Genomic DNA, 12,830 nt, shown 5'->3' on the forward strand with positions numbered 1-12,830 from the left:
GAAGTGGTCCTTTAATCAGTGTACTTATTCTTTTTTTTTTACCAGATCATGTAGCGTATCAGTAAAATTCTGGAAGAGCTGGAAGACGATGAGTTCAAGAAGTTCCAGAGGTTCCTGCGAGATCCTGCTAACCTGACAAAGACAGGATGGACACAGCCGACGTGATTCTGAAGACGTACCCCGATAATGTGGATCAGATCATGGTGAATGTTCTGGGGAAGGTTGGCAGGAAAGATCTACAGAAGCAGCTTTAGGTAGGTGAAGAGGGGGACAGAGTGGCATTCCGACGCATCGCCATACGTGGCGACTACGTGGCTTCCGCGTGCGGTTAGGGACAGGGTTAGTAATGCGCAGTCGGAATGGCGGGTGTCAGAATAGCGGGCATCGGAATGCCAGTTGCATTGCATTCATCCATTGCCCAGGGGGTCTCTAGCACATTTAAAAGGGGATAGACACCCTCGTTCTCGGCTGATACCAACAAGACACTCCAACATACTTATGTCTTAATGAAGTGATCAATTAACATGACAAAATCAATATTGGGTGCACACTGCAACACTTATATGATTAGCCTATAGATGTAGGACTAATTAAACTACGCTGACATCCAAGTATGCTTCCTTTTTAAACTTAATTTCACAGTCAGTATTATCACTGTTCTTTTCTTTTTTTTTGTGGCTTTCACCTTCATTTTTATGGAGGGACAGACAGTAGGCTGACAGGAAATGGGGAGAGAGATTGGGGGGAAGACATGCAGTAAAGGCCGTTGGGATCGGGAGTCGAACCCGCTGCACACTGCCAGACTGGATTACCAGCCAAGGTGCCTGGACCACTGAGCCATGGCCCAGGCCAGTATTATCACTGTTCTGAAGGTTGATGGCTCCATGTCTTCACTTGATGAAGTAATAGCCGGCCGTTCCTCCCTTAATATATTTGTCCTCCCAATTTTAATATAGGATTGGAAGTCTTGTTACTTCAAATTGTTATAAATCTTGTAGGAACCAACAACTAAGATAGAAACAGAAATAAATCTAAGAAAGAAACAGTTATTTATATTCCAGTAACTGAGGGATAAAAAAAAAAGCATGTTTATATGTTTTTTCCACAGAGGTTGACTTTGTCACTACTAGACACAAGCATGTCCTGAGAGTGAGTGACCATGCTGGAACCCATCCTGGAACCCATCCTGGACCTACTTGTCGATGAGGGGGTGATGAAGAATTAGCACTACACTAATGTCAGGGCTGAATGCAACAGTCTAAAGTTGTGTTGTGATATGCCATAAATGTTGTCTACCTGGTTTTAAATAATTTAATACTGAATGAAAAAAACGTATAGCCACACACTCTGCCAATGCATATGTTTTAATGAGTACACAGAGACACCAACGTTTCGGACAGATAATACTGCCTTCTTCAGGATGAAATCATGTAAGCCTTATTTTATACTTTGAGTTGTCACAAATGTTTCAAACATTCTGTAAAATAAATAGGGTGGCTATATAATATAGTAACAATATGTATGCTAAATTGACTTTCATTAACATTTTCTTGTTTTTTTTTTTTCTTATAGTGATACTTTTACATGCATTCAAGTTTATATTCAAGAAGCAAGATTGTCTTCATTCTTGTCTTCTTTAATACAATTATTTCCATTCATAATTATGACTGATGATGATTATGACTATGTATTATTTGGGGGGGGGGGGGTGTTACACTTATGATGATGTTGCACTTATGATGATGTTGACCAATTATTGGAATTACAAAGTCTTCATATAAGGCTAGTAACTAGTGAATTAAACATTTATTGATTAGTTTACTTTTCATTTTATTTTAGTGAGGTTCTATTAGTTTTAGTGAGGTTGAGATGGTTTGGACATTGGAAGAGAGATGAGGAGCAGTGTTGATTTTGACAGGAAATTTTGATTTTAGTTTTAGTCATAGTCTTTTGAATATTTTGCATTTAGTTTTAGTCACATTTTAGTGTCCTGGAATGTTTTAGTGTTAGTAATAGTATAGTTTTAGTCGACTAAATGTCATAAGATTTTAGTCGACTAAATCTACAGTAGATTTAGTGAGCTTGTAGATCTTCTATTTTCAGCATGCAACCTAGGATAAAACTGGATCTCTTATCCACTAGTCCCTCCCTAACATTTTAGTCTAGTTTTTATTTGTGTGACGAAATTGTCAATATATTTAGTCATAGTTTTAGTTGTCATAGATTCATTTTGTATTTTGTTTTTATTTTGTTTTCGTCAGTGAAAAAGGGGTAGTTGATGAACATTTTTCGTCTTAGTTTTAATCGACAAAATCAACACTGATGAGGAGTACATTGGGAGGACGCTGAAGATGGAGCTCACAGGCAAGAGAAGAGGAGGCCAAAGGGTTTGAAAAATATAAATTTATTGTAAACATTAATTCACAATACTAAGATAATCATTATCTGGGTTTAAAAACAAAATATGGTAGGCTACACTTCTGCACACCCTTAAAGCAATATTTGATCAGAAATATCTAACCTAAGTGATGGGATTGTGTACATGGTCAGATGAGAATGGCAGCAAACTGCCATCCCAGTTTATGTCAGTGTCGAGACACTTAACCCCTAACTGCTCCAAAGTTGTTGAATTGGTATGCAGAAATCTTTCTTTCTTTTTCTTTCTTTCTTTCTTTCTTTCTTTCTTTCTTTCTTTCTTTCTTTCTTTCTTTCTTTCTTTCTTTCATTCAAACTGGGCACTTGTGGAGTTTGGAGAAATCAATCCTGGGAATAACTGCATAGACGACAATGGTCTCTAGTAATACGGGGGTGTACTGAATTATTGCCGTCATGAACTGTGCCGACATGTGTCATAACAAGACAAAGAGCGGACGTAGAATACGCACATCAACAGGCTGGGTGCTGGGCTAAAGAAACTTCAGTAGGTATTGGATGGAGCCCGCACACCATAGGTATAAGCAAGACGTTCTTTATTGAAAATTCTGACAACGTTTCGATCTATTTGATCTTCATCAGGTCATGTGAACATACACAAAAGTTTGTACTTTTATACTCAGGGAGTACCCCCATTAACCAATCAAAACACCACATTTTGGTGCCCCTCCCATCACTACAGGTGTGACACGTCACCCTTGAGTGAGTGGGTGGGGACCCAGACATATTGATGTAAATATAAACTGTTCAGATATTTTAGTGCACCAATTAAAAACAATTTTAAACCATTTTAAAAAACATATATGTATATTTATACTCATTTCACCAATACATCAAATAAAGATCTCACAAGTCCTACTAGGTCTGTGGGCTTTTACATTTCCAATGTTTTACCTTTTGTTGTGTTGTTTTCCTTTTGTAAGGTAAACTCTAGTAACTAAACTGAAAAACTGAAAGATACTGATGTAAAATAGTATACTATGGAGACAAGAAATGATAAAGAACAATCAAGATAAACAACCAAGGAAACTACGGAAAGAAACCAAACCAAAAAATGATATATATAAAAACAAATGATATACATGCAACAACATATGTACCAGGTTGGATTTGTTCAACGCAGGAGGTCACCTTTTAAAGCTTAGAAAAATGTTAAGCTTTTTAATATTTTTTTTTATAGTATAACAAGACAAAGCAATCAAATAGCTACATTAATGCATTATCATAATGCATTATAAGCGGAACATAACATTATAGCTAGCTACCATAATTAAGCCAGTTATAAAGTTTCGTTTCGTTACAACTTTATAATGCATTATGACCAGCACTTATAATACTTCATACACCTAGCTCTGTTCATTCAGATCCTCGATAAGACATGACTCATTTTCCTCAAGACCTTTGTAGAAAACACGTTTTGCTCTATTCCCGCGGTTATCCAAGAGTATAAAGAGTTCCCTGATCTTTCCCTGATTGTTTTTTTCAGCCCTGACATTACTGTAGTCCTCATTGTTCATGATGCCCTCTTCAGTCAGTAGGTCCAGGATGGGTTCCACATTGCTCACTCTCTGGATCAGGGAACGTTTGTGTTTATTTACGAAGTCAACCTCTGTGGACAAAACATATAAACAAAATAAATATTTTTGCATTCCTCAATTTCTGGAATATTAGCAAGTGCTTGTATATATAGGCCTATATTGACTAGTAGTTAACACAAGCCTTGCAATTGAATTGGAAGGCAATTGGAAAGTTATCATACACATTTTTAGATCTGTTTCACTACGTTTTGAATAGGAACTAATTGGGTCACAGTCTGTGAAGCACAGTGATATGTAACTGATATATAAATTTAACAAAGGAATACAAAGGAGACTATGATGCAGACTGCTATAATACAAAATGTTAATGGGATTCAATCGTAAGTAACACTATTAGGCCTAACTCCAAATTAAATGTACTGAATCAATTAACTGAAAAAGAAAGAAAGAAAGAAAGAAAGAAAGAAAGAAAGAAAGAAAGAACACTCACTTGGGTCACGTCCTTTGGATGTTGCTGCAGGAATTAAATTCAATGTTAATTTAATATGCAAACATGTAAGCTAAAATGGACTAGTAAAAGTTGGAAACAAATTGTTATGTCAACTTTAATTGGCACTCACCTGGGACAGATGCAGCCGCATCTTTGGATTGTACTGCAAGAAATGTAAAAAATGTGAAAATGAATGGATCTTCTAACTTTCACTATTACACTGGGATATACATTTACAATGTGGTCTTAATCCAGAGCTACAATTGTCATCATCTAACATTACAAATTGTTATGTCAACTTTAATTGGCACTCACCTGGGACAGATGCAGCTGCATCTTTGGATTGTACTGCAAGAAATGTAAAAAATGTAAAAATGAATGGATCTTCTAACTTTCACTATTACACTGGGATATACATTTACAATGTGGTCTTAATCCAGAGCTACAATTGTCATCATCTAACATTACATTAGTGCTTATAGTTAATTAAATTCCGAGGAGTCTGTTTGGTTACATTTGTATACTCCTAGGAGCTACAAAACTGACAGTAAAAGTTACAGTATGACACCGCCCGGCCACACCCACCACTAATGATAATTGATTAGCCCTTGATTAACAGCTCAACATCTAAGATCTAAGTGTACACATTTGCACGAATGAGTGACCAAATGCTCATTCCAATCCTTTAGTATAGCATTATACTCTACCTTTGTTTTGATACTGCTTCTGCAGATCTTTCCTGCCAACCTTCCCCAGAACATTCACCATGATCTGATCCACATTATCGGGGTACGTCTGCAGAATCACGTCGGCTGTGTCCATCCTGTCTTTGTTCTGCAGGAGGGCTTTTCCAATCGGCTCTTGGCCGTCAAGGAAAGCAGCATCTCGTACGAACCTCTGGAACTTCTTGAACTCGTCATTGTCCAGCTCTTCCAGAGTTGCATTGATGCAGTCCATGTCTGGTACAAACACAGCATGTTAATATCTCTGCTTCATTCTCTTTTTGGGTGTGAAGAGCTGAAGTTATTTTATGTGGCCTACTGTACATGAGGAAAGCCATGACAAAAGTACACAGGGAAGACATATTTGCATAATATGCAAATATGTCTGTTATAATATTATTATAACCACACCTGGGGTTATATATTAGAGTAATGTTTCTTTTGTATTGTTCTAAAAACTAGTGTCTTGAATTAATTAAACTATTGCATATAGACAGGTCAGGGAAAGCAAATCCATATATATTAAACAGTTTTACTGTTACTGTACACACAATAACTGAGGAGGCTTTTCTGAAATAGGGTATGTAGTACAAACATTTGTCAATATCCAAATGTATACAGCATCAGAGTGGAAAACTACTTCAGATGACTGAACCCTTTGAGTTCATTAAAAAAAATGTCTACAGTCTTTCTACTTTGTGAGTACATCTTCACATTCAACACTGCCCTTCAGTTAGTACGAATTGAGTGATTCCACCCAGTGTCCAGTAGATGGCGAACATTAAACACCAGACAGAAAAAGAGAGCAACAGATAGAGACAGACATACATAATACATGCAGTGGTGGAAAAAGTACTCAAATGTTGTACTTAAGTAAAAGTATCAATACTGCAATGTAAAACAAGTAGAAAGTAGACTACTCATTATGCAGAATGTCCCATTTCACAAATTTTCAACAGTCTAACAATCTTTTGAAAATAGAAGATATGCACGCTCTAAATGCACAAATCGCGACAGTGACACTACACAGCTTGTTGACTGTAGTGTAAGATAAGGTGACACAATACTAGATCTCAGTTTCCAGAGTTTCCAGTTTTGAATTCCAGAATAGTTTTGAATGAAGATAGGCAGGGTTAAAAAGCATACTGCCCTATACAAAGCCAACGTTGTGCTTGAAATGTACTGTAATTCTGCAAACTGTTCAATCAATCAATCAAACGTGCAATAACTACGCAAACAATTTAATCTTTTAAAACCTGAGGCCAATTCTACAAATGCCTTCTAAATCAGTATATCAAACGATTTTGATACAACATGATTCAAGATTTAAAAAAGAAACAAAGAAATTGCAGATGCACAAGCTCGCAGCACGGCACAAGGTGATGGGATACAAGGGTTTAAACTAAGGTGTTTTAGTCAGCCAAATTGGTAATATGGCATATATTAGGGATATTACACTAATTGTATTTAATAAAATGCAGGAAGCTCACGTTCAGTGTTTAGTCAACAGACAGACAGGCAGGCAGGCAGGCAGGCAGGCAGGCAGGCAGGCAGACAGACAGACAGACAGACAGACAGACAGACAGACAGACAGACAGACAGACAGACAGACAGACAGAGGATGCGAGAGAGAGACTAAAAGGAGAGACCGATAAATGCAAAACATGCACCTCGTTCAACTGATAATTCAAGTTGTACCACTGACAAGAATCAAAACCAAAAGTAAGAAATGCTCCTCAGCTGTACAGGCAAACTAACATAGAAACCAAAAGCAACACGTTATCTTTGTGATGTTCATAAAAAGATCATAGTAATGTTTAACCCCCAACCACCGCATGCACGCACACACTGACTGTAGCCTATGTGTTTATACGCTTTGTGCAGCACAGTGGTTTTGTAGTGTATTGATAATCATAATGAATACTTTACTGAGCAACTTTTACTTGTAGTGGATTATAGGCTACTTTAAACAAAGTTGAAATACAGGTAAATAGCATTTATATCAAATTTGATGTAAATGATATAAACTTGACTAGCCTACAATGCAAGTTGGAAATGCATGCCCCACCCAGTTATTATGTTTGTGTCCCTTTTATGCCCATATATGGAGTTCTTTGTGCAGATGTCAGAACATCATCGTGATGTCAGAACAGGCCGATCAACAGGCAACTTCTGCACATTTGTAAGCCAATCTTAGCCAATCAGTATGGAATATGGAAAATCAGACGGACACATCTTGATCACATAACTACATAGCTAATGTGCACCGACTTGATTTGCGCGAGGTTTGAGCAAAATCTGTGGGAGTAGTAGCAAAAATTAGTTTTCATCATTTTCATGGTGGACAATTTGTAAAACGTGGGGTGGAGGTTCCTCACTGGCCTACCGTATGTGAAACGGGTCATTCTGCATTCCACACTTTTAGCTATACCCGTATTGTGCCGAATATAAGACGACTCTGATTATAAGACGACCCCCATTTTCCATTGGGATTTTTTTTTTTGATGCAAATATTTTTGTACTTCTACTCAAGTGAATTTTGATTACTGGACCTTTACTTGCAACACTGCACTGCATTGCAGTATTTGTACTTTTACTTAAGTAAAAAGAGTCCTTTTCCCACCGGTTGTGTGTCCCTCCGTGGATTGTAACTGAACTGAACCCATATATTTAATAAATATAAATATTATATTTAGCGCCGGGCCTTCCAAACCTCCTGTGTATACTCCTCCTGGAGTTCCACTGACCCAATAGTTAGGATGGTTAAATGCAAAAGTACAGTGACAGGCGACCTGCTAGCTGAATGGTTAGGGCACGTACCTAATTTAACATTTGTTACGTATTTGTTGTTAGACTGGTTCCTGACAGCAAGTGAGTGAGTGAACTGAAGAATGTCATCAGAATGTCCTGATGTAAACTGGTAGTGATGAATGAAAACAAGACGAGAGAGAGAGAGAGAGAGAGAGAGAGAGGACTAGTCAGATCACGGTCAATGGACCTGTCACCTGACCATGATCTGACCATAAACAAACAATACACTATATGTTCAACTGATAATTTCAGTGAAGTGTGTAGACAAGTTGACAGACATGCATGCACGCAGCCACGCACACAAACTAAAATAGATGGATTTTGTTTCTTTCCATATACTGCAGTGCAAACTCTACAGCTACAGTCTTGTACCAGGTAATGTCTCTATCAGGAAATTCAAACTGCTTTTATACCCCTACAACTGAAACTCCACACAGGAGTCTGGAATTCCAAAGTCCAGAGTGCCATTTGATAGCATTCATGTATTTATTTGTCTCTCTAGTTATTTCATTATTCATTTGGCTTTTCTGAGGCTGGATGCTCTCCGTAGAAAATGTATGTTGTGTGTGTAGCAGCAGCATTACACATTACTCAACTCCCCCCCCCCCCCCCCCCCCCCCATATTCACTCTCATTTTCAAACAACACACATCCCAGGTTGAATATGAATATGAATCCTGTTTTGGTTTTATTCTGTATTATTTTCCATAAAAAAGGACATGAAGGCTTACCTGTCTGTGTTGTTGTGGGTGCTGTCTAAGAAGTGTGCTCTGCTGGCTCTGTGCAGGTGTGATGAGATGGGAGTCGTCACAGGCTTTGACATGGAGGTGTCTACTCTGTTCAGTGTTCATGGAAGGTACTACAGTTAGGTGTGGTGTGCAGAGTAAGATACTGGTTCAGTGGTTCTCAACGACGGGTCCGGGGACCACCAGCGGACCAAATGGACTAATTTCAAGGACCCTCAGTTTGATGCGCATTGGGCCACAGACCCCCATTTGATAGCTTTTTTTAATTACTGAATTCATTTTACCCATTCTTGACATTATTCTGGTAGAGTGTCTCTGCCCCAGCGGTCGCTTTATCGCCTTTAAGACGTATTACTTAACCAGTATGTTCTTATCTGGACCATGCAATGCAGGCAATATGGACATTTCCACAAACTGCCTACCACGAGTAGGTGAGTAGGAAATGCAGAAGTGAAATTACTGCCGCCAAACCGAAAACATTGTGAAACTGAAGCAGATGTACAAGTCACTGTGAGCTTGTCTATCTGCTATTTTTGAATAGCCAACGCTAAAACATAAAACATGCTTTCCCGGATTTAATGGGATGGGGTAGGCTAAGTGATGTATTTTTGTTTAAAAGGTTAAAGAACTATTCTGACAATTGTTATAGTGTTTGTTCAGTAATAGCCCTAAGGACTTCTCCTTATGGCTATGGGACTCTCCATTTCCTGCCGCCGCATGACATGCTGCACAGCCTCTCGACATGCAGCACAGCCTTTCGACTTCTGCAAAAATAAAAAGATCGATTTCACTTCTCACCAATACAAAGATTGATGAAAAAAGCCTACTTTCCCTAGTGGGCGCACTCTGAGCCCCTCACCACACGTATAAAATGCACTTTTTGTCCAGTTTTTAGTTACTCCACTGCATCTGCGTCCTCATATTTCCAAGAGAAAATGCCATTGGCAAGATTTTTCCTCATGGTGAAAAAAAATCTTTTTCTGGACAGATTTAGTACAACATACTTTTTACTTATTCTTGAAGAATAAACTAAATATTACTAATGTTACTCATTTACATTTGGCCAAATGTAAAGGAATGAAAGTTGATTTGACTACATTCAGCTTGATACATTTTCAATGTATGTGGAATTTTTAACATTAACATTAATGAGGACCAATTATATGAAGGTATATACGTTGAAAAGTGGTGAAGTGGTCCTTTAAACTGGACAACTTTTTCAACCAAGGTTCATGTTTTAGGTTGTTATTAGCCCGGACAGGAGACTACTGCCAGACTATTGTAATTATAACACTTTATTTTTGTTTTAGCAATGAGCAAGCACACCATTCCTGATGAAGTCGTCGATTTTGGCTCAAGTGCGTACAGTCAAAACTGTGGGAGGAGTAGCGTTTCAAAAAAAGTCTTACTCCAGTCAAAATAAAGTGTTACAATTACAATAGTCTGGCAACCACACTAATAATAAATAAAGTGTTACAATTACAATAGTCTGGTTGCCCACACTAATGAATGAAAAGAAAAGGTAAGGGGAACAATAGTATGGTTTCCCATAGGCAACCACACTAATAAAGTGTTACAATTACAATAGTCTGGTTGCCCACACTAATAATAATAATAATAATAATAAAGTGTTACAATTACAATAGTCTGGTTGCCCTTCCACACTAACTAGCTTTGGGGATGCGTCAGAGCTGGATTCCTGAATGGGAAATTCTGGGCACAAGCCCTGCAGGGACCAAAGAGCAGGGTGGCACTGTAGAAAATTAGGCCAATTAAGTCAGAGGCCCTGGAAATCTTAATTATAGCGGCTCTCATATAATGTTATGTATTGTTACATATACAAATAATAAAGTGGTGAAAGAACATAACCAGCTGATCAGTCAGTCTATCATATGATTCTAAAGTAAAGGGCCCCAGCACGAAAAGCTACTATTGTGTACCCGCATACGGCCTGTTTTGAAACCGAATATACAAAAGATATTTTGACACTACTTTTCTTTCAATTAAAGGAGGAAACGGATGACAAAAAGATACAAAAAGAGAGAACTATGACTCATTTCGACTTCATGTTGACATATCCGTGGTGCAGTAGATCATATCATGAAGATGCGGTCCGGTACGCTCTTAACCCATTTAGACCTGAAGACGTATTAAGCCCCATGTTCGAATGCGAAAGAAAGCAGTAAATAAAAATAAATCATCTTTTACTTGCTCTGATAACAACTTAAAACATGAACCTTGGTTGAAAAAAACTAAAGTTGTTCTAGTGGTAACTAAGTGGATTTACTCAAGTGCTTAAAGGGGCATTCCACTCATTAATATACCTTAGAGCTGTTGTGTGGAAATAATAAAAAGATAATAAAAAGGCACAACAGCTCTAAGTTAACTAGAAAGGTCGCAATTTTAAAAAATTGAAAAGTGTGGTTGCCGCAGTCACTTACATAGGCCCCTCCCACTAACGTTGCTAGCCAATTACAATTTCAAGTCACACTGTGATCATGTGTAAGGAATTCGGAGGGTATTTATGCCCCCCCCCCCAAAAAAAGAATCTGCAACAAACGGTTAATTTGTTTGCATTTGCGGCGCCCCCTATGGATGAAAATGGAATTGCTTTTGGCTTTTGGTTGATTAAAACACCCGCGATATCTGATTCAAATTTGGGGTGGGTTGGACATTTGGTTTGTGATTTGTGGCGTTTTTTGTAAAATAGGCACCTCCCACTAACTTCGGAAGCCGATTACAGCCGAACGATGCGCACTACCAAAATTCAGAATTCCGCCTGTGGTGTTTTCAACGGAAAGGTCCAGAGATCATGTGTACCGATTTTTGTGAGATTTGGACAAAGTTTGTAGGCCGCAGTCACTTACATAGGCCCCTCCCACTAATGTTGCTAGCCAATTACAATGTCGCGTCAAGTTGTCAACCTTGTGATCATGCGTAAGTAATTCGGAGGGGATTTATCCCCCAAAAATCATGTTTTTGCACCATACGGTTACATTTTGGCATTTGCGGCGCCCCTATGGATGAAAATGGAATTGCTTTTGGAACTTGGTTGATTGAACCACCCGCGACATGTGATTAAAATTTGGGATGGATCAGACATTCTGTTCGTGATTTATGGCATTTTTTGTAAAATAGGCCCCTCCTACTGACTTCGGACGACGATTATGGCCGAAGTATACGCACTACCAAAATTCTTTAGTTGGTGTTTCAATCGGATAGGTCCGGAGATCATGTGTACCGATTTTTGTGAGATTTGGGCAAAATCCGTAGGAGGAGGAGCAAAAAGTGTGTTTTGGAGAAAATTCAAAATGGCGGAAAATCTATCATGACGCAAATGGGCGTGGCCTATATGGGGAGATGCGTCATGACCCAAGGAAGCCAGATTTTACGACCTACGGTTCAAGAGTTATAAGCCAAAACGTAAAGTGGGCTGTTATAGCGCCACCATGAGCCCGACCGATAACATTATAAGTTGATTCATTTTAGTAATTATTATGAACCTACCCTCCAAGTTTTGTAACTATAGTGATTACAGTCTCTGAGGAAAAAATACTTGAATGTGAGAAAATGCGAAAAATCGCATTTTCCCATTCATGTCAATGGGGAAATTTAATTCACTAATAAATTAATATCAATTAAACTATACAACATTTCTCTTAAAAACATACAAGCACATCCTTCCCGATGAAGCCGGTCAATTTGAGATGCGTGCGTGATGCCAAAACTGTGGGAGGAGTAGCGTATAAAAAAAAAGGTTACTCTAGTGGAATAAAGAAAGTGTTACAATTGCATTAGTGTGGTTTTGGGCAACCACACTAATGACATAGTAAAATGTTGAAAATGCCCCTTTAAGTAGGCTACACTTTTAGGTAAGCCAGGTAAGCCGATCTAGAAGCTCACAATGTGACGCATTCAGAGCTTGTAGACTAGCACATTTCAAAAGATTTTTACATTTGAAAACTTGTGAAATTGGGACATTCTGCATAATGACTACTACTTTCTACAATACTTTTATAGGCTACATTTTGATACCAAAACTTTTGTAGGCCTACTTTTACTCAAGTAAATGTTACTTGTAGTATTTCTGC

The 12,830-nt window shown here is 38.2% G+C and overlaps 1 protein-coding gene across 3 annotated transcripts; it reads right to left on the reverse strand.

Annotated features, from left to right (window-relative positions):
- Window positions 1-3,308: 3,308 nt before the first annotated feature.
- On the reverse strand, window positions 3,309-8,831 carry LOC306934626 (apoptosis-associated speck-like protein containing a CARD). Of its 3 annotated transcripts, none has more exons than XM_079517275.1 (5): window positions 8,725-8,831; window positions 5,169-5,420; window positions 4,586-4,624; window positions 4,462-4,494; window positions 3,309-4,042 (listed from the first exon to the last, which is right to left on the reverse strand). In XM_079517275.1, exons 2-5 carry the CDS (start codon window positions 5,416-5,418, stop codon window positions 3,780-3,782), a joined length of 585 nt encoding a protein of 194 aa, XP_079373401.1. In that variant the 5' UTR covers window positions 5,419-5,420; window positions 8,725-8,831; the 3' UTR covers window positions 3,309-3,779. The 3 variants fall into 3 exon arrangements, with proteins under 3 accessions (XP_079373401.1, XP_079373402.1, XP_079373403.1); XM_079517276.1 differs by having other exon boundaries at window positions 3,310-4,042; window positions 4,592-4,624; XM_079517277.1 differs by lacking the exon at window positions 4,462-4,494 and having other exon boundaries at window positions 3,310-4,042; window positions 4,592-4,624.
- Window positions 8,832-12,830: the final 3,999 nt, after the last annotated feature.

The sequence above is a fragment of the Electrona antarctica genome, assembly GCF_951216825.1.
Source record: "Electrona antarctica genome assembly, chromosome: 12".
In the NCBI taxonomy this organism is placed as follows: domain Eukaryota; kingdom Metazoa; phylum Chordata; class Actinopteri; order Myctophiformes; family Myctophidae; genus Electrona; species Electrona antarctica.

Coding starts and splice junctions, on each gene's coding strand:
- LOC306934626 (XM_079517275.1), bottom strand. CDS start 5,418: ATGGACTGCATCAATGCAACTCTGGAAGAGCTGGACAATGACGAGTTC. Junction 4,495..4,585: donor TGCATCTGTCCCAGGTGAGT/GCCAATTAAAGT, acceptor CATTGAATTTAA/TTCCTGCAGCAACATCCAAA. Junction 4,043..4,461: donor ATCCAAAGGACGTGACCCAA/GTGAGTGTTCTT, acceptor TTTTGTCCACAG/AGGTTGACTTCGTAAATAAA.